General features: G+C 40.3%; 1 protein-coding gene across 2 annotated transcripts; it reads left to right on the top strand.

The window, feature by feature from the left end:
* LOC120035758 (UDP-N-acetylglucosamine/UDP-glucose/GDP-mannose transporter-like) lies at positions 1-25,199 on the top strand. 2 transcript variants are annotated; one of them, XM_038982304.1, is made up of 12 exons: positions 1-167; positions 609-642; positions 718-804; positions 886-953; positions 7,023-7,094; positions 11,389-11,457; positions 13,639-13,741; positions 19,364-19,456; positions 22,783-22,850; positions 22,935-23,013; positions 24,320-24,402; positions 24,523-25,199. In XM_038982304.1, the coding sequence occupies exons 1-12, from the start codon at positions 58-60 to the stop codon at positions 24,623-24,625; spliced, it is 969 nt and encodes a 322-aa protein (XP_038838232.1). In that variant the 5' UTR covers positions 1-57; the 3' UTR covers positions 24,626-25,199. The 2 variants fall into 2 exon arrangements, with proteins under 2 accessions (XP_038838232.1, XP_038838233.1); XM_038982305.1 differs by lacking the exon at positions 22,783-22,850.
* The last annotated feature ends 1,294 nt before the right edge of the window (positions 25,200-26,493 follow it).

Below are 26,493 nucleotides of genomic sequence, written 5' to 3'. Positions count from 1 at the left end.
ATCCCATTTAGACTTAGACTCTTCTAGAGAGTGGGAAAGAGGAAAGAGTGCTTGGGGATGGCGGACAAATCTCTCACGGTGTTCGTGAAGCTGTTCGCCGCGGTATTTTACGGACTCAGTTCTTTCCTCATCGTCGTGGTAAACAAGAGCATCCTCACAAACTATAGGTTTGTTTGATTTCCGTTTAGGCTGTTAGCTAGTTCCAAAAACATCTAGACACACAGCGATGCTACGTACTGTTTGATTCTGGTCAGGCTATTCATTAACTAGCTAACGTAAACTCACTTGCTAGTTAGATAATATTGCTTGGACAGGTTACGTTATTTAGCTAGTTAATTAACGTCAGCGAGCTACTTCCTACTAACGTTAGATACACATTTAGACAGTTATATTGTCTATGTAGGTAACTTAGCTACAGGTTTGAGGCTTTGGTGGCTAACGTTAAACTTTAAATAATTAACTTTGATCGCTACACTAGCTAGCTGACTACTGTAGCTTTGTCGATGTGTCACGGTTTGGGGCACCTTCATATCACAAAGTTACACGAGATGTTTGTCAATTTTCTCAAGCTGTTTTCTTGTCACAGTACGATACATTTTTACTTTCAGGTTCCCCTCGTCAATATGTGTCGGCATCGGTCAGGTAGGTGTTATTCCTGTGTTTGTGTGAGAGAGTGCGGTGTGTTACTCCAGTATAACTGAGGCGTCTGTGTTGTAGATGCTGGCCACCGTGGTCGTGCTGTGGGTGGGCAAGGCTCTGAGGGTGCTAAGTTTCCCAGACTTCGACCATAGTATACCTCGCAAGGTGAGTCAGTCAGCTAATAGGTAGGTGTGCATGTCTGTCTGTGTCCATCTTTGTGTGTGTAACGTGTTTCTCTTGTTGCAGACCTTCCCGCTCCCTTTCTTGTACGTAGGGAACCAGATAACTGGACTGTTTGGAACAAAACGGCTAAAGTATGTTATGGTTATCTGGGTTTATATGTTATGGTTATATGTAATGGATATATGTTGTGGTAGGGCTGGGCGATATGGCCAAAATCTCATATCCCGATATAGGTCATTTCAAATCCGATAACGATACATATCATGATATAGTACATTTTCTGTGAATTCAATGAATCAATAGTTTATATAAAATGACCACATGTAAAGGCCTATTTCTCATTACATTTTGAATTAAACTCAACAAATTAAAGGTTCTTAATCATATTTGATAAGTTCTCCTTTTATTTAGAAACTTTGTACATTTTCAATTAAGCCTGTAACAAAATATAAAATAATGTATAAAATCGAAAAAGGTAAATAGAAAACACTTCAACTATAGTTGCAAACGAACATGTATATATATATATATATATATATATATATATATATATATAAATTGGGGGGGTTGCCTGTGTTGCATGTTATTTTGGCATTAATACGTGTCGCATATCAATTTGGTACCTTGGGTCGGGTGTTAACTCACGAAACCCCCGTTTCTTGACCGTGTAAATTGGGGCCATGTCTTTGCAGATGTAAGTTGTAACAGCAGCTGTTATCTCCTTCCATCTTCGTGATTCTTTGCCATATGGTGTGCCGCGGGCAAACGCTATTGCAACGTCTGAGTCGGATTTGTTTTGAGCACTCAACTTTACTTTTTTGGGTCTCATCCGTAGACTGTACTGTTTCACAGGGCAGGGTAGCCTGGTGCGTTGGGACTAGTAACCGAAAGGTTGCAGGTTCATATCCCCGAGCTGACAAGGTACAAATCTGTCGTTCTGCCCCTGAACAGGCAGTTAACCCACTGTTCCTAGGCCGCCATTGAAAATAATAATTTGTTCTTAACTAACTTGCCTAGTTAAATAAAGGTAAGATAATATTTAAATAAAAAAAACTGTTTCACATGATTCTTGCGTAGGTGGTAAAAGAGGTTAGTGGTGTTTGAGCCTGTTCTCAGGACCGGCCTGCGGCATATTTTGCAAAGGACGGTTTTCTGGTCCGTGTCAGACTTTTCATACCCAAACCACGTCCATGACCGAAGTCGCTCCTCTTTTAGGTACGAGCCCCTTGTCTCCGTGCTCTATGTCACGTTCACTCCATGTTTGTGTTGCAAATTTCTAGAACGCAAAGCGTCGTCAAGTTGACTAAAAATATTGCCGTAAAGAGTGTGATTTGCGACACAACGGAATAAACGATAGATGTTTTTCTATTGTCACATGATATATATCGTCATATTGCCCAGCCCTATGGCTACCCGGGGGTTCGGAAAGTATTCAGACCCCTTCTGTTTTCCCACATTTTGTTACGTTACAGCCTTATTCTAAAAGGGATTAAAATAAACATGTTCCTCATCAATCTACACACAATACCACATAATGACAAAGCGGAAACAGGTTTTTAGCGATGTTTGTAAATGTATAAAATAAAAAAAAGATGTAAATAAAGTAAGTATTCAGACCCTTTGCTATGAGACTCGAAATTGAGCTCAGGTGCATCCTATTTCCATTGATCATCCTTGATGTTTCTACAACTTGATTGGATTCCACCTGTGGTAAATTCAATTAATTGGACAGGCATACACCTGTAAGGTCCCACAGTTGACAGCGCATGCCAGAGCAAAAACCAAGCCATGAGGTCGAAGCAATTGTCCGTAGAGCTCTGATACAGGATTGTGTCGAGGTACAGATCTGGGGAAGGGTACCAAAACATTTCTGGAGCATTGAAGGTCCCCAACATCACAGTGGCATCCATCATTCTTAAATGGAACAAGTATGGAACCACCTAGACTCTTCCTTAGAGCTGACTGCCTGGCCAAACTGAGCAATTGGGAAGGGCCTTGGTCAGGGAGGTGACTGACAGAGTTCCTCTGTGGAGATGGGATAACCTTCTTGAAGAACAACTATCTCTGCAGCACTCCACCAATCAAGCCTTTATGGTGGAGTGGCCAGACGGAAGCCACTCCTCAGTAAAAGGCACACGTCAGCCCCCTTGGAATTTGCCAAAAGGCACCTAAAGGACTCTCAGACCTTTAGAACGAGGTTCTCTGGTCTGATGAAACCAAGATTGAACTCTTTGGCCTGAATGCCAAGCGTCATGTCTGGAGGAAACCTGGCACCATCCCTACAGTGAAGCATGGTGGTGGCAGCATCGTGCTGTGGGAATGTTTTTCAGTGGCAGGGACTGGGAGATGAGTCTGGATTGAGAGAGAGATGAACCGAGCATAGTACAAAGATCCTTGATGAAAACCTGCTCCAGAGCGCTCAGGACCTCAGACTGGGGTGAAGGTTCACCTTCCAATAGGACAACGACTCTAAGCACACAGCCAAGACACAGCAGCAGTGGCTTTGGGACAAGTCTCTGAATGTCCTTGAGTGGCCCAGCCAGAGCCCGGACTTGAACATGATAACTGGAGAGACGTGAAAATAGCTGTGCAGCGACGCTACCAATCCAACCTGAGAGCTTGAGCAGATCTGCAGAGAAGAATGGGAGAAACTCCCTACATACAGGTGTGCCAAGTTTGTATCTTCATACCCAAGAAGACTCGAGGCTGTAATCGCTGCTAAAGGTGTTTCAACAATGTACTGAGTAAAGGGTCTGAATACTTATGTAAAGAAGGTATTTCTGTTTATTTTTAATGCATTTACCAAAATGTCTAAACCTGTTTTTGCTTTCTCATTATGGGGTATTGTGTGTAGTTTGAAAAGGGGGAAAACTCATTTTAGAATAAGGCTGTAATGTAACAAAATGTGGAAAAATCATGGGTCTGAATACTTTCTGAATGATGCTCTGGTAATATCTGGGGTTATATGGAATGGTTATAGGTTGGGGTTATATGAAATGGTTATAGGTTGGGGTTATATGAAATGGTTATAGGTTGGGGTTATATGAAATGGTTATAGGTTGGGGTTATATGGAATGGTTATAGGTTGGGGTTATATGAAATGGTTATAGGTTGGGGTTATATGAAATGGTTATAGGTTGGGGTTATATGGAATGGTTATAGGTTGGGGTTATATGAAATGGTTATAGGTTGGGGTTATATGAAATGGTTATAGGTTGGGGTTATATGAAATGGTTATAGGTTGGGGTTATATGGAATGGTTATAGGTTGGGGTTATATGAAATGGTTATAGGTTGGGGTTATATGGAATGGTTATAGGTTGGGGTTATATGAAATGGTTATAGGTTGGGGTTATATGGGGTTATATGAAATGGTTATAGGTTGGGGTTATATGAAATGGTTATAGGTTGGGGTTATATGAAATGGTTATAGGTTGGGGTTATATGGAATGGTTATAGGTTGGGGTTATATGGAATGGTTATAGGTTGGGGTTATATGGAATGGTTATAGGTTGGGGTTATATGGAATGGTTATAGGTTGGGGTTATATGAAATGGTTATAGGTTGGGGTTATCTGGGGTTATATGGAATGGTTATAGGTTGGGGTTATATGGAATGGTTATAGGTTGGGGTTATATGGAATGGTTATAGGTTGGGGTTATATGGAATGGTTATAGGTTGGGGTTATATGAAATGGTTATAGGTTGGGGTTATATGAAATGGTTATAGGTTGGGGTTATATGGAATGGTTATAGGTTGGGGTTATATGAAATGGTTATAGGTTGGGGTTATATGGGGTTATATGAAATGGTTATAGGTTGGGGTTATATGAAATGGTTATAGGTTGGGGTTATATGAAATGGTTATAGGTTGGGGTTATATGAAATGGTTATAGGTTGGGGTTATATGAAATGGTTATAGGTTGGGGTTATATGGAATGGTTATAGGTTGGGGTTATATGAAATGGTTATAGGTTGGGGTTATCTGGGGTTATATGAAATGGTTATAGGTTGGGGTTATATGGGGTTATATGGAATGGTTATAGGTTGGGGTTATATGAAATGGTTATAGGTTGGGGTTATATGAAATGGTTATAGGTTGGGGTTATATGAAATGGTTATAGGTTGGGGTTATATGAAATGGTTATAGGTTGGGGTTATCTGGGGTTATATGAAATGGTTATAGGTTGGGGTTATCTGGGGTTATATGGAATGGTTATAGGTTGGGGTTATATGAAATGGTTATAGGTTGGGGTTATATGAAATGGTTATAGGTTGGGGTTATATGAAATGGTTATAGGTTGGGGTTATCTGGGGTTATATGAAATGGTTATAGGTTGGGGTTATATGAAATGGTTATAGGTTGGGGTTATATGAAATGGTTATAGGTTGGGGTTATCTGGGGTTATATGAAATGGTTATAGGTTGGGGTTATATGGGGTTATATGGAATGGTTATAGGTTGGGGTTATATGAAATGGTTATAGGTTGGGGTTATATGAAATGGTTATAGGTTGGGGTTATATGAAATGGTTATAGGTTGGGGTTATCTGGGGTTATATGAAATGGTTATAGGTTGGGGTTATATGGGGTTATATGAAATGGTTATAGGTTGGGGTTATATGAAATGGTTATAGGTTGGGGTTATATGAAATGGTTATAGGTTGGGGTTATATGAAATGGTTATAGGTTGGGGTTATATGAAATGGTTATAGGTTGGGGTTATATGGGGTTATATGAAATGGTTATAGGTTGGGGTTATATGGAATGGTTATAGGTTGGGGTTATATGGAATGGTTATAGGTTGGGGTTATATGAAATGGTTATAGGTTGGGGTTATATGAAATGGTTATAGGTTGGGGTTATATGGGGTTATATGAAATGGTTATAGGTTGGGGTTATATGAAATGGTTATAGGTTGGGGTTATATGGAATGGTTATAGGTTGGGGTTATATGAAATGGTTATAGGTTGGGGTTATATGGAATGGTTATAGGTTGGGGTTATATGGAATGGTTATAGGTTGGGGTTATATGAAATGGTTATAGGTTGGGGTTATATGGGGTTATATGAAATGGTTATAGGTTGGGGTTATATGGGGTTATATGGAATGGTTATAGGTTGGGGTTATATGAAATGGTTATAGGTTGGGGTTATATGAAATGGTTATAGGTTGGGGTTATATGGGGTTATATGAAATGGTTATAGGTTGGGGTTATATGGGGTTATATGAAATGGTTATAGGTTGGGGTTATCTGGGGTTATATGGAATGGTTATAGGTTGGGGTTATATGAAATGGTTATAGGTTGGGGTTATATGGAATGGTTATAGGTTGGGGTTATATGAAATGGTTATAGGTTGGGGTTATATGAAATGGTTATAGGTTGGGGTTATATGAAATGGTTATAGGTTGGGGTTATATGAAATGGTTATAGGTTGGGGTTATATGGGGTTATATGAAATGGTTATAGGTTGGGGTTATATGGGGTTATATGAAATGGTTATAGGTTGGGGTTATCTGGGGTTATATGGAATGGTTATAGGTTGGGGTTATATGAAATGGTTATAGGTTGGGGTTATATGAAATGGTTATAGGTTGGGGTTATATGGGGTTATATGAAATGGTTATAGGTTGGGGTTATATGAAATGGTTATAGGTTGGGGTTATATGGGGTTATATGAAATGGTTATAGGTTGGGGTTATCTGGGGTTATATGAAATGGTTATAGGTTGGGGTTATATGAAATGGTTATAGGTTGGGGTTATATGGAATGGTTATAGGTTGGGGTTATATGAAATGGTTATAGGTTGGGGTTATATGAAATGGTTATAGGTTGGGGTTATATGGAATGGTTATAGGTTGGGGTTATATGGAATGGTTATAGGTTGGGGTTATCTGGGGGCGCAGGTTGGGGTTATATGAAATGGTTATAGGTTGGGGTTATATGAAATGGTTATAGGTTGGGGTTATATGGAATGGTTATAGGTTGGGGTTATATGGAATGGTTATAGGTTGGGGTTATATGAAATGGTTATAGGTTGGGGTTATATGGAATGGTTATAGGTTGGGGTTATATGGGGTTATATGGAATGGTTATAGGTTGGGGTTATCTGGGGGCGCAGGTTGGGGTTGTAGGTTGAGGCTTCATCTAGCTGTGTTGTTTTGGAGGTAGTGGATAGATGATGATATTGTTCTCTCCCAGCCTGCCGATGTTCACAGTCCTCAGGAGGTTCTCCATCCTCTTCACCATGATGGCTGAAGTTCTGCTGCTCAAGTATGATTTAAATATACTCATTTTGAATATTGGAACACTAGGTTAAACAGCGTTGTTTTCTCTACCCTCTAAAGGGAGAATCCTAACTTCTACTGTGTGATTTTCCTGTAGTCATGCATTTATGTCATTGGAGACCAAGGGAACATATTTGTTTAAGTGGCAGTTAGGATTCACCCCTAATTGACCAGTCTGTATGTCTGTAATAAAATAGTGCCTCCACCAAGTATTCACCCCTTGACTTTTTCCACATTTTGTTGTCTTACAGCCTGAATTTCAAAATGTATTAAAAACATTTTTTTGTTGTCACTGGCCTACACACAATACCCCATAATGTCAATGTGGTATTATGTTTTACAAATTCATAAAAAACTGTCAAGCTGAAATGTCTTGACTCAAATGAGTGTTAAACCCCTTTGTTACGGCAAGCCTGAATAAGTTCAGGAGTAAAAATGTGCTTAACAAGTCACATAATAAGTTTCATGGACTCACTCTGTGTGTAATAATGGTGTTTAACAAGATTTTTGAATGACTACCTCATCTCTGTACCCCACACATAAAATTATCTGTAAGGTCCCTCAGTCGAGCAGTGAATTTCACAGATTCAACCACAAAGACCAGGGAGGTTTTCCAACTCCTCGCAAAGAAAGGCACCTATTGGTAGATGGTTAAATATAAAGAAAGGCACCTATTGGTAGATGGTTAAAAAAAGCAGACATTGAATATCCCTTTGAGCATGGTGAAGTAATTAATTACATTTTGGATGGTGTATCAATACACCCAGTTACTACAAAGATACAGGCGTCCTTCATAACTCAGTTGCCGGAGAGGAAGGAAAACGCTCAGGGATTTCACCATGAGGCCAATGGTGACTTTTTAAAACAGTTACAGATTTTAATGGCTGTGATAGGAGAAAACCGATGATCAACAACATTGTAATTGATATACTAAACTAAGTGACAGAGTGAAAAGGAATCCTGTACAGAATATAAGTATTCCAAAACATGCATCCTGTTGACAATAAGGCACTAAAGTAAAACTGCACAAAATGTGGCAAAGAAATTTACTCTATGTCCTGAATACAAAGCATTATGTTTCGGGCAAATCCAACACATCACTGAGTACCACTCTATATATTTTCAAGCATGGTGGTGGCTGCACCATGTTATGGGTATGCTTGGCATGGCAAGGACTAGAGTTGTTTAGGATAAAAAACACTATAGAGCTAAGCACATGCAAAATCCTAGAGGAAAACCTGGTTCAGTATTTATTAGGATCCCAAATTAGCTGAAGAGGTAGTGGCAACTCTTCCTGCTGTCCAAACAGGAAACGACAAATAAAATACATACATAGCACCACATTTACATGACAATTCAGCCATTCAGCAGACGCTCCCGAAGAGAGCGGCCCACAGCTAGTGCATTGATCTTAAGATAGCCAGGCGAGATAACCACGTATCACATAATACACTACATAATACAAAATGCATAAAAATGTCTCTTCACAGTCCCTGTCGTGCCGTAAGGTGTTCTTTTATTGTGCTAGTCCCCATTTTCATGAGCTGAAATGAAAGATCCCAGAAATGTTGTGCATACATTTGTTTAAAAACGTCTTAGTGAGCATTTCTCCTTTGCCAAGATAATCCATCCACCTGACAGGTGTGGCATATCAAGAAGCTGATTAAACAGCATGATCATTACACAGGTGCACCTTGTGCTGGGTACAGTAAACGGCCACTCTAAAATGTGCAGTTGTCTCACACAACACAATGCCACAGATGTCTCAAGTTGGGAGTGTGTAATTGGCATGGTGACTACAGGAATGTCCACCAGAGCTGTTGCCAGATAATTGAATGTTACATTTCTCTACCGTAATCCGCCTCCAACGTTGTTTTAAAGAGTTTGGCAGTACGTCCAAACGGCCTCACATCGGCAAGCAAAGTGTAACCACCACGCCAGCCCCTTCACATCTGACTTTTTCACCTGTGGGATTGTCTGAGACGAGCACTAATTTCTGCACAAAAGGTCAGAAAAGGTCTCCGGCAAGCTCATCTGCCCGCTCGTCATCCTCACCAGGGTCTTGACCTGACTGCAGTTTGGCGTCGTAACCAACTTCAGTGGGCAAATGCTCACCTTCGATGGCTACTGGCACACTGGAGAAATGCGCTCTTCATGGATGAATCCTGGCTTCAACTGTACCAGGCAGATGGCAGACTACGTGCATTGCGTCGTGTGGGCGAGCGGTTTGCTGATGCCACATGGTGAACAGAGTGACCCGTGGTGGTGGGGTTATGGTATGGGCAGGTATAAGCTACGGACAACAAGCGCAATTTGAATGCACAGAAATACCATGACGAGATCCTGAGGCCCATTATTGTGCCATTCATCCACCGCCATAGTCTCCTGTTTCAGCATGATAATGCACAGCCCCATGTCACAAGGATCTGTACACAGTTCCTGGAAGCTGAAAATGTTTCTTCTGTGGCCTGCATACTCAGACATGTTACAGAGATACTTTTGTATATAGTGTATGTGGACACCTCTTCAAATTAGCTTGTAAATATTGTCGGTCCTCGGTTGCAACACTCACTAGAGTTCCAAACTGCCTCTGGAAGCAACGTCAGCACAAGAACTGTTCGTTTGGAACTTCGTGAAATGGGTTTCCATGGCCGAGCAGCCGCACACAAGCCTAAGATCACCATGCGCAATGCCAAACGTCGGCTGGAGTTGTGTAAAGCTCGCAGCCAATAGACTCTGGACCATTGGAAACGCGTTCACTGGAGTGATCAATCAAGCTTCACCATCGCAGTCCGACGGACAAATCTGGGTTTGGCGGATGCCAGGACAACGCTACCTGCCCGATTGCATAGTGCCAACTAAAGTTTGGTGAAGGAGGAATAGTGGTCTGGAGCTGTTTTTCATGGTTCGGGCTAGGCCCCTTAGTTCCAGTAAAGGGAAATCTTAATGCTACAGCATACAATGACATTCTAGACTATTCTGTGCTTCCAACTTTGGCAACAGTTTGAGGAAGGCCCTTTACTGTTTCAGCATGACAGTGCCCCCATGCACAAAGCGAGGTCCATACACAAATGGATTGTCGAGATCGGTGTGGAAGAGCTTGACTGGCCTGCACAGAGCCCTGACCTCAACCCCATCGAACACCTTCGGGAAGAATTTTAACGCCGACTGCGAGCCAGGCCTAATCACCCAACATCAGTGCCCGGCCTTACTAATGGTCTTGTGGCTGATCGAAATGTTCCAACATCTAGTGGTTTGCCTTCCCAGAAGAGTGTATGTTGTTATGGCAGCAAAGGGGTGACCAACTCCATATTAATGCCCATGATTTTGGAATGAGATGTTCGACGAGCAGGTGTCCAGATACTTTTGGTTATGTAATGTACCGTGACGAGATTCTGAGGCCCATTTTTTATTTTTTTTGCCTTTCATCCACCATCACCTCATGTTTCAGCATGGTAATACATGGCCCCGTGTCGCAAGGACCTGTACACAATTCCTGGAAGTTGAAAATGTTCCAGTTCTTCCATGGTCTGCATACTCACCAGACATGTCACCCATTGAGCATGTTTGGGATGCTCTGGATCGACGTGTACGACAGCATGTTCCAGTTCCTGCCAATATCCAGCAAGCTGAGTGGGACAGCATTCCACAGACCACAATCAACAACTTGATCAACTTTATGCGAAGGATATGTCACACCAGATACTTACTGGTTTCTGATCGACGCCCCTATCTTTAAAAAAATATCTGTATTCCCAGTCGTTAAATCCATAGCTTAGGGCCTAATGAATTTTTCAGTTGACTGATTTTCTTATATGAACTGTAACTTAGTAAAATCTTTGAAATTGTATGTTGCGTTTTATTTGTGTTAAGTGTAAATTGGCTTAAAAATCTGTCAAGACTTGAACATTTCTGTCTAGAAACAACCAACTTGACAGAGCTTGAAGAATAAAAAACTAACTACTGCAACTATTTTCTAATCCTGGTGTGCAAAGCTGTTAGACTTACCCAGAAAGACTTCCAAAAGTGATTCTTACATGTATTGACTCAAGGGTGTGAATGCTTATGTAAATTAGACATTTCTGTATTTCAGTTTCAATACATTTGCGACAATTTCTAAATACATGTTTAAACTTTGTTAAAATGGGTAATTTGGTGAAATCTATTGAATCCATTTTGAATTCGGGCTGTAACACAACATGGAATAAATCAAGAGGTTTGAAGACTGTCTGATGGCCTGTACTTATTAGTCTCTAACCTTTTACTCTTCAACTCTTCAGGAAGACATTCTCCAGGCCTGTCCAGCTAACAGTGTTTACTATGATCCTGGGGGCGTTTGTAGCAGCAAGGTACGTTCTACTGCTCCAGGTGTGAAGAGTCTCTGACGTCAGCTTTAGTCATGGTATATCATCTATAGGACCACTTTATTCATATGGTATATAATATCTTAGGTCAGCTTTATTCATATGGTATATAATATCTTAGGTCAGCTTTATTCATATGGTATATAATATCTTTAGGTCAGCTTTATTCATATGGTATATAATATCTTTAGGTCAGCTTTATTCATATGGTATATAATATCTTAGGTCAGCTTTATTCATATCGTATATAATATCTTTAGGTCAGCTTTATTCATATCGTATATAATATCTTAGGTCAGCTTTATTCATATGGTATATAATATCTTAGGTCAGCTTTATTCATATGGTATATAATATCTTTAGGTCAGCTTTATTCATATGGTATATAATATCTTTAGGTCAGCTTTATTCATATCGTATATAATATCTTTAGGTCAGCTTTATTCATATGGTATATAATATCTTAGGTCAGCTTTATTCATATGGTATATAATATCTTTAGGTCAGCTTTATTCATATGGTATATAATATCTTTAGGTCAGCTTTATTCATATGGTATATAATATCTTAGGTCAGCTTTATTCATATGGTATATAATATCTTTAGGTCAGCTTTATTCATATGGTATATAATATCTTAGGTCAGCTTTATTCATATGGTATATAATATCTTTAGGTCAGCTTTATTCATATGGTATATAATATCTTTAGGTCAGCTTTATTCATATGGTATATAATATCTTAGGTCAGCTTTATTCATATGGTATATAATATCTTTAGGTCAGCTTTATTCATATCATATATAATATCTTTAGGTCAGCTTTATTCATATCATATATAATATCTTTAGGTCAGCTTTATTCATATGGTATATAATATCTTAGGTCAGCTTTATTCATATGGTATATAATATCTTTAGGTCAGCTTTATTCATATCGTATATAATATCTTAGGTCAGCTTTATTCATATGGTATATAATATCTTTAGGTCAGCTTTATTCATATCGTATATAATATCTTTAGGTCAGCTTTATTCATATGGTATATAATATCTTTAGGTCAGCTTTATTCATATCGTATATAATATCTTTAGGTCAGCTTTATTCATATCGTATATAATATCTTTAGGTCAGCTTTATTCATATGGTATATAATATCTTTAGGTCAGCTTTATTCATATCGTATATAATATCTTAGGTCAGCTTTATTCATATGGTATATAATATCTTAGGTCAGCTTTATTCATATCGTATATAATATCTTTAGGTCAGCTTTATTTATATGGTATATAATATCTTTAGGTCAGCTTTATTCATATCGTATATAATATCTTTAGGTCAGCTTTATTCATATCGTATATAATATCTTTAGGTCAGCTTTATTCATATCGTATATAATATCTTTAGGTCAGCTTTATTCATATGGTATATAATATCTTTAGGTCAGCTTTATTCATATCGTATATAATATCTTTAGGTCAGCTTTATTCATATCATATATAATATCTTTAGGTCAGCTTTATTCATATCGTATATAATATCTTTAGGTCAGCTTTATTCATATGGTATATAATATCTTTAGGTCAGCTTTATTCATATCGTATATAATATCTTTAGGTCAGCTTTATTCATATGGTATATAATATCTTTAGGTCAGCTTTATTCATATGGTATATAATATCTTTAGGTCAGCTTTATTCATATCGTATATAATATCTTTAGGTCAGCTTTATTCATATCATATATAATATCTTCAGGTCAGCTTTATTCCTGGTGCAGAGAAGGGTTAGGGTCCACACCAGTATCTCCATGTATTTTCCTGTGTTATGTCCTGTTTTTGTCCCGAATGACCAGATTGGAAACAAGTGTTTACGCTTTCATGTCATCCTCTGGGTTTCTAGTAGTTTAAAAACTGTTTTAAACTGTGCATATTGTTTTACCAAAAATAAAATGAATCAATTCATAAAGCGTTTAAATGATCTCTTTGAGTTGTGCTGGAGGAGTCATGCCCTCTCTAGAATGTTGTCTTTACGGCGTGTGTTCGCTGAGTCTCTGCCCCCAGCTAAATACATGTTTCAACATGTTCACCCTCCCTTATGTTTCTGACCTGTCTCTGCGCTCTACTGACCTGCTGTGTGTGTCCGTCCGTACGTGTTCTCTCTCTCCAGTGCTGACCTGTCTTTCGACCTCCAAGGCTATGTGTTTATTCTGCTAAATGATGTTCTGACTGCAGCTAACGGAGCCTACGTCAAGCAGAAGCTAGACTCGAAGGTATGTAGCAGCTAGCTGGACTAATGTGTGTCTGTCTGTGTGTGTGTGTATATAATATATTTGTGTGTATGTATATACAGTTGAAGTCGGAAGTTTACATACACTTAGGTTGGAGTCATTAAAAATCGTTTTTCAACCACTCCACAAATTTCTTGTTAACAAACTATAGTTTTGGCAAGTCGGTTAGGACATCTACTTTGTGCATGACACAAGTCATTTTTCCAACAATTGTTTACAGACAGATTACTTCACTGTATCACAATTCCAGTGGGTCAGAAGTTTACATACACTAAGTTGACTGTGCCTTTAAACAGCTTGGAAAATTCCAGAAAATGATGTCATGGTTTTAGAAGCTTCTGATAGGCTAATTGACATAATTTGAGTCAATTGGAGGTGTACCTGTGGATGTATTTCAAGGCCTACCTTCAAACTCAGTGCCTCTTTGCTTGACATCATGGGGAAAATCAAAAGAAATCAGCCAAGACCTTAGAAATTCATCCTTGGGAGCACTTTCCAAACGCCTGAAGGTACCACGTTCATCTGTACAAACAATAGTACGCCAGTATAAACACCATGGGACCACACAGCCGTCATACCGCTCAGGAAGGAGACACGTTCTGTCTCCTAGAGAGTAACGTACTTTGGTGCGAAAAGTGCAAATCAATCCCAGAACAACAGCAAAGGACCTTGTGAAGATGCTGGAGGAAACGGGTACAAATGTATCTATATCCACAGTAAAACGAGTCCTATATCGACATAACCTGAAAGGCCGCATAGCAAGGAAGCTCCAAAACCGCCTTAAAAAAGCCAGACTACGGTTTGCAACTGCACATGGGGACAAATATTGTACTTTTTGGAGAAATGTCCTCTGGTCTGATGAAACAAAAATATAACTGTTTGGCCATAATGACCATCGTTATGTTTGGAGGAAAAAGGGGGAGGCTTGCAAGCCGAAGAACACCTTCCCAACCGTGAAGGACGGGGGTGGCAGCATCATGTTGTGGGGGTGCTTTGCTGCAGGAGGTACTGGTGCACTTCACAAAATAGATGGCATCATGAAGCAAGACAATTATGTAGATATATTGAAGCAACATCTCAAGACATCAATCAGGAAGTTAAAGCTTGGTCGCAAATGGGTCTTCCAAATGGACAATGACCCCAAGCATACTTCCAAAGTTGTGGCAAAATGGTTTAAGGACAACAAAGTCAAGGTATTGGAGTGGCCTTCACAAAGCCCTGACCTCAATCCTATAAAAAATTTGTGGGCAGAACTGAAAAAGCATGTGCGAGCAAGGAGGCCTAAAAACCTGACTCAGTTACTCCAGCTCTGTCAGGAGGAATGGGCCACAATTCACCCAACTTATTATTGAAAGCTTGTGGAAGGCAACCCGGAACGTTTGACCCAAGTTAAACAGTTTAAAGGCAATGCTACCGAATACTAATTGAATGTATGTAAACTTCTGACCCACTGGGAATGTGATGAAAGAAATAAAACCTGAAATAAATCATTCTCTCTTATTATTCTGACATTTCACATTCTTAAAATAAAGTGGTGATCCTAACTGACCTAAGACAGGGAAATTTTACTAGGATTAAATGTCAGGAATTGTGAAAAACTGAGTTAAAATGTATTTGGCTAAGGTGTATGTAAACTTCCGACTCCAACTCTATATATACATTCATACAGTACAAGTCAAAAGTGTGGACACAACTACAGATTCAAGGGTTTTGCTTTTTTTAAACTATTTTCTTCATTGTAGAATAATAGTGAAGACATCAAAACTATGAAATAACACATGAAATCATGTAGTAACCAAAAAAGCAGCCACCCTTTGCCTTGATGACAGCTTTGTCCTTCTGTCAACCTGCTTTTCCAACAGTCTTGAAGGGAGTTCCCACATATGCTGAGCACTTGTTGGCTGCTTTTCCTTAACTCTGCGTTCCAACTCATCCCAAACCATCTCAATTGGGTTAAGGTAGGGTGATTGTGGAGGCCAGGTCATCTGATGCAGCACTTCATCCCTCTCCTTCTTGGTCAAATAGCCCTTACACAGCCTGGAGGTGTGTTGGATCATTGTCCTGTTGTAAAACAAATGATAGTCCCACTAAGCGCAAACCAGATGGGATGGCGTATCGCTACAGAATGCTGTGATTCATGCAGTCTCCTCTGAAGAGTTGATGTTGAGTTGTCTGTTATTTGGGCTGCAATTTCTGAGGCTGGTAACTAATGAACCTCTGCAGCAGAGGTAACTCTGGGTCTTCTGATTGGCTCAAACGCATTAAGAAGGGAAGAAATTCCACATTGAATGAGTAAGTGTGTCAACTTTGGACTAGTACTGTATGTAGCACCCAGCTGGACTAATATACAGTACCAGTCAAAAGTTTGGGGCCCTACACATTCCAGGTTTTTTCTTTCTACTATTTTTTACATTGTCGAATAATAGTGACGACATAAAAACTATGAAATAACACATGTAGTAACCAAAAAAGTGTAAACCAATCAAAATATATTTTATATTTGAGATTGTTCAAAGTAGTCACTCTTGGCATTCTGTCAACCAGCTTCATGAGGTAGTCATCTGGAATGCATTTCAATTAACAGGTGTGCCTTGTTCAAAGTACATTTGTGGCATTTATTTCCTCAATGTGTTTGAGCCAATCAGTTGTGTTGTGACACAGTAGGTGGTATACAGAAGATAGCCCTATTTGGTGAAAGACCAGTCCATATTATGGCAAGAACAGCTCAAATAAGCAAAGAGAAAGGACAGTCCATCCCTACTTCGGAACATTAAGTTTCTTCAAGTGCTATGATGAAACTGGCTCTCATGAGGACCGCCACAGGAAAGGAAGACCCAGAGTTACCTCTGCTGCAGAGGATACGTTCATTAGAGTTACCTGCACCTCAGATTGCAGCTCAAATAAATGCTTCACAGAGTTCAAGTAACAAACACATCTCAACATCAACTGTTCAGAGGAGACTGTGTGAATCAGGCCTTCATGGTCGAATTGCTGCAAAGAAACCACTACTAAAGGACACCGATAAGAAGAATTGACTTGCTTGGGCCAAGAAAGAAGAGTAATGGACATTAGACCGGTGGAAATCTGTCCTTTGGTCTGAGTTCTAATTTGAGATTTTTGGTTCCAACCGCCGTGTCTTTGTGAGATGCAGAGTAGGTGAACGGATGATCTCCGCATGTGTGGTTCCCACCGTGAAGCATGGAGGAGGAGGTGTGATGGTGCTTTGCTGGTGACACTGTCTGTGCTTTATTTAGAATTCAAGGCACACAACCAGCATGGCTACCACAGCATTCTGTAGCGATACGCCATCCTATCTGGTTTGGTCTTAGTGGGACTATCATTTGTTTTTCAACAGGACAATGGCCCAACACACCTCCAGGCTGTGTAAGGGCTATTTGACCAAGAAGGAGAGGGATGAAGTGCTGCATCAGATGACCTGGCCTCCACAATCACCCGACCTCAACCCAATTGAGATGGTTTATGATGAGTGAAGGAAAAGCAGCCAACAAAGGCTCAGAAAAGCATTCCAGATGAAGCAGGTTGAGAGAATGCCAAGTATGTGCAAAGCTGTCATCAAGGCTACTTTGAAGAATCTAAAATATATTTTGAATGCTTTTTTTGTTTACTACATATGTGTTATTTCATAGTTTTGATGTCTTCAATATTCTACAATGTAGAAAATAGAAAAAATAAAGAAAAACCCTTGAAAGAGGTGTGTCCAAACTTTTGACTGATACCGTATGTTGTACCTAGCTGGACTAATATATTTAGCACCTAGCATTCGGAAAGTATTCAGACCCTTTCACTTTCCCCACATTTTGTTACGTTACAACCTTATTCAAAAATGTATTACATTAATTTGAGCAATCGGGGGAGAAGGGCCTTGGTCAGGGAGGTGGAGGAATAATGGTCTGGGGCTGTTTTTCATGGTTCCGGCCCCTTAGTTCCAGTGAAGGGAAATCTTAACTCGACAGCATACAATGACATTCTAGACTATTCTGTGCTTCCAACTTTTTGGAAACAGTTTGGGGAAGGCCGTTTCCTGTTTCAGCATGACAATGACCCCGTGCACAAAGCGAGGTCCATACAGAAATGGTTTGTCGAGATCGGTGTGGAAGAACTTGACTGGCCTGCACAGATTCCTGACCTCAACCCCATCGAACACCTTTGGGATGAATTGGAACATCGACTGCGAGCCAGGCCTAATCGGCCGACATCAGTACCTAACCTCACTAATGCTCTTGTGGCTGAATGGAAGCAAGTCCCCGCAGCAATGTTCCAACGTCCAGTGGAAAGCCTTCCCAGCAAAGGGGGGACGAAATCCATATTTTAATGCCCGTGATTTTGGAATGAGATGTTTGTAGAGCAGGTGTCCACATACTTTGGTCATGTAGTATATGTGGAGATAATGGAAGGCAAGCTATCCTTCACATGTTATTGTTGGATACCAGTTAGTTTAGTTCATCAGTTAATCAGACAAAACTTGTGACTGAAGTTTTAACTCAATAAATGATCAAGGCTTGTACTCCAGTAGAGCACAGGCAGGCTGAGATATGTTTAGAAAGTGACTTCTGAATGAGAGTTCATTTTGGGAGTTGACATGAGGTTGGCTGTTGCACTCATATTACACTGTCTGCTAGCTTTCTAATTCACTTTATGCTACTGCTTTGACTACTAATGTATACTTGTTTTATGATCTCTCATCACCACTAGTTATACTACTAGTTATACTATTGTACCATCAGTTATACTATCATACTATTCTACTACTAGTTATACTGTTCTACCACTAGCTATACTACTAGTTATACTATTATACTACTAGTTATACTGTTCTACCACTAGCTATACTATTCTACTACTAGTTATACCACTAGCTATACTACTAATTATACTATTCTACTACTAGTTATACCACTAGTTATACTGTTCTACCACTAGCTATAGTACTAGTTATACTACTAGTTATACCACTAGTTATACTGTTCTACCACTAGCTATACTACTAGTTATACTATTCTACCGCTAGTTATACTATTCTACTACTAGCTATACTGCTAGTTATACTATTCTACCGCTAGTTATACTATTCTACTACTAGCTATACTGCTAGTTATACTATACTACCGCTAGTTATACTATTCTACCACTAGCTATACTGCTAGTTATACTATACTACCGCTAGTTATACTATTCTACCGCTAGTTATACTATTCTACCACTAGTTATACTATTCTACCACTAGTTATACTATTCTACCGCTAGTTATAGTATTCTACTACTAGTTATACTATTCTACTACTAGTTATATTCTACCTCTAGTTATACTATTCTACTACTGCCAAAGTAATTTTTATGTACTGTTCTTTAGACTAATGATAAACCTACCAGCATAGACACTGAGGTACTCTTCTACCACCATATATGGAGTTAGCATGCCGTCCCAACAACCAGAGCAGTGAGCTGGTGACAGCTGTATGCTGGCTAGAGAGGAATGTACCATCATGAATAACCCTCTCTGTTCTCTTCTCTCCCTCTTTTTCCTGCCTCTTCTGCCCCTCCCCTCTCTCCCTCTTGCCCCTCCCCTCTCTCCCTCCCCCTCAGGAGCTGGGGAAGTATGGCTTGCTGTATTATAATGCGTTGTTTATGATCTTTCCAACAATGCTGCTAGCTCAACTCACTGGAGACGTTCAGAGGGTAAGATCTGTCTGTCTACCGGTCTGTGTGGCAGCAGTTTGTCAATGTGCTGATGTCATGGAGAGACTGAGAGGGAGGGCGCGAGACAATTGGCAAAGTGGGCAAACTTAGGCAGGAAACGTCAACAACGAACAGTTAGCCGTCGTACTCATGCATGAAAAAACTAATAATTAAAGAAAAGCATCTGTCTGTCATGTCTTTAATCTGAGCCTAGAGGAAAGTCTTTGTCCTCAGGCCTGGAGGGAAGCCAAAGTCATTCGGCTACCCAAGAGTGGTAAAGTAGCCTTTACTGGTTCTAACACCAGACCTATCAGCTTGCTGCCAACTCTTAGCAAACTGTTGGAAATACAGTACAACCAAATACAATGCTATTTCTCTGTAAACAAATTAACAACAGACTTCCAGCATGCTTATAGAGAAGGGCACTCAACATGTACTTCACGGACTTAAATGTAAAAGAAGACGATTGTGGCTGTTCTGTTAGATTTCAGTGCAGCCTTTGACCATAACCTGTTGTTGAGAGAATTTATGGATTTTCAACCTCAGATTGCAATATGGTGGATTCAGAGCTATCTAATAGAACTCAGAGGGGTTTCTTTAATGGACGCTTCCTTAATGGCAAACATTTAAGGTGTAGTGTACCACAGGGCAGCTCTTTAGCTCCGCCACTTTTTTCTATTTTGACCAATGACCTGTCACTGGCATTACAGAAAGCCTGTATGTCCATGTATGCTGATGATTCAACCAGATACTCATCAACCACAGCTAATGAAGTCATCAAAACCCTTAACAGTTGCAGTCTGTTTTGGAATGGGTGCCAGTAATAAACTGGCCCTGAACATCTCTAAAACGAATAGCATTTTATTTGGTGCAAATCATTTCCGAAGTTCTAGACCTCAGTGGCGGTTGTACAAGTTGAGGGGATTAAATTACTTGTTACCTTAGATTGTAAACTGTCATGGTCAAAACATATTCAATGGTTGTGAAGATGGAGAGCAGTCTGTCTAATAAAGAGATGCTGTGCTTTTGACACAAGTCCTGCAGGCTCTAGTTTTCTTGTCTTGATTATTGTCCGGTCGAGTGCTGCAATAAAAGACCTTGAACTCCCAGAACAGAGCGGCACGTCTTGCTCTTCATTGTAATCAGAGGGCTGATATAAATACTACAGTGCCTTGCAAAAGTATTCATCTCCCTTGGTGCTTTTCCTATTTAGTTGCATTACAACTTTTATTTGGATTTCCGGTAATAGACAAACAAAAATAGTCCAAATTGGTGGGGAAAAAACAACTTGTTTCAATAAATAAAATAAAAAAAGGAAAAGTGGTGCGTGCATATGTATTCACCCCCTTTGCTATGCAGCCCCTAAATAAGATCTGGTGCAACCAATTACCTTCAGAAGTAACATAATTAGTTAGATTGCACACAGGTGGACTTTATTTAAGTGTCACATGATCTCAGTATATATACACCTGTTCTGAAAGGCCCCAGATTCTGCAACACCACTAAGCAAGGGGCACCATGAAGACCAAGGAGCTCTCCAAACAGGTCAGGGACAAGGTTGTGGAGAAGTACAGATCAGGGTTGGGTTATTAAAACTTATCCGGAACTTTGAACATCCCACGGAGCACCATTAAATCCATTATTAAAAAATGGAAAGAATATGGCACCACATGAGGGCTGCCCACCAAAACTCACGGACCAGGCAAGGAGGGCATTAATCAGAGAGGCAAAAAAAAATAACCCTGAAAAAGCTGCAAAGCTCCACACCGGAGATTGGAGTATCTGTCCATAGGACCACTTTAAGCCGTACACTTCACAGAGCTGGGCTTTACGGAAGAGTGGCCATAAAATGGCATTGCTTAAGAAAAAAATAAGCAAGCGCGTTTGGTGTTTGCCAAAGGCATGTGGGAGACTCCCCAAACATATGGAAGAAGGTACTCTGGTCAGATGAAACTAAAATTGAGCTTTTTGGCCATCAAGGAAAACGCTATGTCTGGTACAAACCCAACACCTCTCATCACCCCGAGAAACCCATCCCCACAGTGAAGCATGGTGGTGGCAGCATCATGCTGTGGGGATGTTTTCCATCAGCATGGACTGGGAAACTGGTCAGAATTGAAGGATGGCTCTAAATACAGGGAAATTCTTGAGGGAAACCTGTTTCAGTCTTCCAGAGATTTGAGACTGGGACGGAGGTTCACCTTCCAGCAGGACAATGGTCCTAAGCATACTGCTAAAGCAACACTCAAGTGGTTTAAGGGGAAACATTTAAATGTATTGGAATTGCCTAGTCAAAGCCCAGACCTCAATCCAATTGAGAATCTGTGGTCTGACTAAAAGATTGTTGTACACCAGCGGAACCCATCCAACTTGAAGGAGCTGGAGCAGTTTTGCCTTGAAGAATGGGCAAAAATCCCAGTGGCTAGATGTGCCAAGCTTATAGAGACATACCCCAAGAGACTTGCAGCTGTAATTGCTGCACAAGGTGGCTCTACAAAGTATTGACTTTGGGGGGTGAATAGTTATGCATGCTCAAGTTCTGTTTTTTATTTCTTATTTCTTGCTTGTTTCACAAGAAAAAATATTTAGCATCTTCAAAGTGGTAGGCATGTTGTATAAATCAAATGATACAAACCCCCCCAAAAACTATTTTAATTCCAGGTTGTAAGGCAACAAAATGGGAAAAATGCCAGTCTCTCTTGGCTAAGAGTTGAGGAGAGACTGACTGCATCAGTTCTTCTTTTTATAAGAAACATTAATATTAAATTCCAGATTGTTAGCATAGTCAACTTACACACAGCTCTGACACACACACTTACCCCAACAGACATGCCACCAGGGGTCTTTTCACAGTCCTTAAATCCAGAACAAACAAGAAAACATGCAATAATGGCTCTATATAATACTGTATCTCATATTGGTCAAATGAACAGCAAACCTGGTTTAAAAAAACAGATAAAGCAACACCTCTCCCGTTTGACCTAAATAGTTTGTGTGTGTATTGAGATGCAGGCTACGTGTGCCGCTTTTGTAGTTCTGTACTTGAGCTGTACTTGTCTATTAATGTTCTGTATTATGTCATGTTTTGTGTGGACCCCTGGAAGAGTAGCTGCTGCTTTTGCAACAGCTAATGGGGATCCTAATAAGATACCAAAAGAGTGCGAGACAGAGAGACAGTGTCTGAGAGAGTGGTACAGAGTGACCTGGTTTTCCAAACTCAGGAAGTGAAGAGGCCAGCAGCCAGAAACACATAAAGCTGCCATTATGTTGTTAGCTACTACTGAATACACTTTCTCTGCTGTCTTAATGATGGTGTATGTCTACAGGCGGTGGAGTATGATGGCTGGTCAGACGTCCTGTTTCTCAGCCAGTTCATCCTATCCTGTATAATGGGGTGAGATCCTGACTCTTATCCTCTGTCTGTTCTCTACCCTTCTGTGCTGTGTGTGTGATGAATTGTGGTGTGTTTGTATTGCAGGTTTGTGCTGATGTATTCTACAGTGCTCTGTACACAATACAACTCAGCTCTAACCACCACCATCGTGGGCTGTATCAAGGTAAGCTCCCAGAACAGAACCCCATTAATAATGACAAGATAAAATGTTTTACCCTAACCCATCATTAATGAGGTGATCAAATGCTCTTAATGACATAAAATGCTCTCTAACCCATCAATAATGACTAGTGATTGGCTGATATTTTCAGATAACTTTTATTTGCGGCGTTTTAAGCATTCTAGTACAGTTAAATAGTTAACACACACACATGGACGCAGTGGTCTAAGGCACTGCATCTCAGTGCAAGAGGGGTGACTACAGTCCCTGGTTCGAATCCAGGCTGGATAACATCCGGCCGTGATTGGGAGTCTCATAGGGTGGCGCACAATTGGCCCAGCATCGTCCGGGCCGTCGTTGTAAATAAGAATTTGTTCTTAACTGACTTGCCTAGTTTTATTTTGAAGGCAAATCGCAAATTCCACCATTGTGCCTAATCCTTCTTGTGGCTAGCTTCACAACACATAACCCGGTCAGGTTGTGCCTCACTAGCCAGATGAAGCTAGCTGGCTGCTTAACCCTGTTGCCCAAAGCTAATTTATTATCATGAACAACAAGTGGCAACCTAGCTAATACTCACCAGGATTCCTAAATCATTGCTAAGAATAATGAAAATGACTGCAGTTTCTACTGGTCATTGTTTTCATGCTGGTTGTATTGGTGCTGGCTAGGTACCAAGCTAAAGCTAGCTACCCCAGAAGTTGCGATCAAACAAATGATGATGCTTTATTACCAACGCGGTGTTGTAAACACATCGTTCGTGGCCGGTGTTTACTTTTCTGTACAGCTTTGACAGTACTACTGTTTCTTTTTGACACACAAAGACCCAAACGGTGTGAAGCTAATAGCAGTGTGACTCTGGTAGGGTAACATCTGAAAAATAGCACACTTGGTAGTGTCGGCGAAAGCCAACATCACCCACGACAGAGAACGGTTGATTGTCAAGGGCAATGAATTCCATTATTTTGGCGTTAATAGATTTCACCTTTTGAGTTGTCTAGCTGAAATGTTCTTACTCTTTCAAATGACTGCTCGATCCACACAGCAGACATTGTGTGGGCTAGGTTAGGAGTGCTGTGTTGCACGTGTAACGCCATCACGTCATGTACCTACGTTATATAGGTATGCACGGTAGCTTTGACATCGGGCCGATACCGATGTCGGCAAGTTCACCGATTATATTGTGCATCCCTAATAATGACATGATAAAACGCTCTCTAACCCCAACCTGTTGACAAAACTTTTCTAACCCATTAATAATGACACGATAAAATGTTTTTTAATCCTTCTACTGCGCTCTTTCTTACAGAATATTCTAGTGACATACATCGGGATGGTGTTTGGTGGAGACTACATTTTCTCTTGGACAAATTTCATTGGTTTAAATATCAGGTATGTACCAGATATATTTGGACTTAAGTCACTATTGCACACTGAACCAGTCACACAACAGCAGAAATAGTCATTCATTTCAGACAGTTAATGGTGTGTGTGTGTGTGTGTGTGTGTCAGTATTGCAGGTAGCCTGGTGTACTCCTACATTACTCTGACAGAGGAACAGTCCAGTAAACCCTCTGAGAACGCCATGGAGATCAAGGGGAAAGTGGTGGTATGACATCATGGTGACATCAATGGTATGCCAGAGGAAAAGTCACTGGAGATCCTTTTTCAAATGTTAATGGTACAAGAGAACATTCTATTTTTGGTACATGTTGTATTTATGGACTTAACAGCTGTGGTTACCATAGCAACCAACTGGACACCCCACCGTGGCAACAGGCTCCTCCCACTGGACACATGGATTAGGAGGGCGGTGCTGGGGCAAGATGATTCCGATATTTATAACGGATCGATTTTAAAGGGTGCTTTTACTTAACTTCCTCATGTTTAGTCATTAGACGATTACATCATGGAGAGCACGGTGTTCCCGTTTTTGGTGAAATGTGTTCATGGGGATTGAATTCTCTCCTGATGTCAGAACCAAGCAGAATGTGTAGAACCAACCTGGAATGTTCCCCCAAACAGGAATGGTCCAATGGAATCTGAGGCAGTATTATGTGGGTGATGTTGACCATCATACAGTTAGAGTAGGAAGTTTACATACACCTTAGACAAATACAATACTCAGTTTCACAATTCCTGACATTTAATCCTAGTAAAACTTCCCTGTCTTAGGTCAATTAGGATCACCACTTTATTTTCAGAATGTGAAATGTCAGAATAATAGAAAGAATCACATTCCCAGTGGGTCAGAAGTTTACATACATTCAATTAGTATTTGGTTGCAATGTCTTCAAAATTGTTTAACATTGGTCAAACGTTTCCTTCCACAAGCTTCCCACAATAATTTGGGTGAATTTTGGCCCATTCCTCCTGACAGAGCTGGTGTAACTGAGTCAGGTTTGTAGGCCTCCTTGCTCACACACGCTTTTTCAGTTCTGCCCACACATTTTCTATGGGATTGAGGTCATGGCTTTGTGATGGCCACTCCAATACCTTGACTTTGTTGTCCTTAAGCCATTTTGCCACAACTTTGGAAATATGCTTGGGGTCATTCAACCCATTTGCGACCAAGCTTTAACTTCCTGACTGATGTCTTGAGATGTTGCTTCAATATATCCCCATAATATTCCTTCTTCATGCCATCCATTTTGTAAAGTGCACCAGACCCTCCTGCAGCAAAGCACCCCCACAACATGATGCTGCCACCCCCGTGCTTCAAGGTTGGGATGGTGTTCTTCGGCTTGCAAGCGTCCCCCTTTTTCCTCCAAACATAACGATGGTCATTATGACCAAACAGTTATATTTTTGTTTCAAACCGTAGTGTGGCTTTTTTATGGCGGGTTTGGAGCAGTGGCTGCTTCCTTGTTGAGCGGCCTTTCAGGTTACGTCGATATAGGACTCGTTTTACTGTGGATATAGATACTTTTGTACCTGTTTCCTCCAGCATCTTCACAAGGTCCTTTGCTGTTGTTCTGGGATTGATTTGCACTTTTCACACAAGTACGTTCATCTCTAGGAGACAGAACGCATCTCCTTCCTGAGCGGTATGACGGCTGCGTGGTCCCATGGTGTTTATACTTGCGTACTATTGTTGGTACAGATGAACGTGGTACCTTCAGACGTTTGGAAATTGCTCCCAAGGATGAACCAGACTTGTGGAGGTCTACAATTTATTTTCTGAGGGTCTTGGCTGATTTCTTTTGATTTTCCCATGATGTCAAGCAAAGAGGCACTGAGTTTGAAGGTAGGCCTTGAAATACATCCACACCTCCAATTGACATAATTTCCCAAGCTGTTTAAAGGCACAGTCAACTTAGTGTATGGAAACTTCTGACACAGTGAATTATAAGTGAAATAATCTGTCTGTAAACAATTGTTGGAAAAATGACTTGTGTCATGCACAAAGTAGATGTCCTAACCGACTTGCCAAAACTATAGTTTGTTAACATGAAATTTGTGGAGTGGTTGAAAAACAAGTTT

Source organism: Salvelinus namaycush, unplaced genomic scaffold (assembly GCF_016432855.1).
Source record: "Salvelinus namaycush isolate Seneca unplaced genomic scaffold, SaNama_1.0 Scaffold1106, whole genome shotgun sequence".
Lineage (NCBI taxonomy): Eukaryota > Metazoa > Chordata > Actinopteri > Salmoniformes > Salmonidae > Salvelinus > Salvelinus namaycush.
Note: the sequence above shows the minus strand (reverse complement) of the source record. Positions and strands in the feature narration are given on the sequence as shown.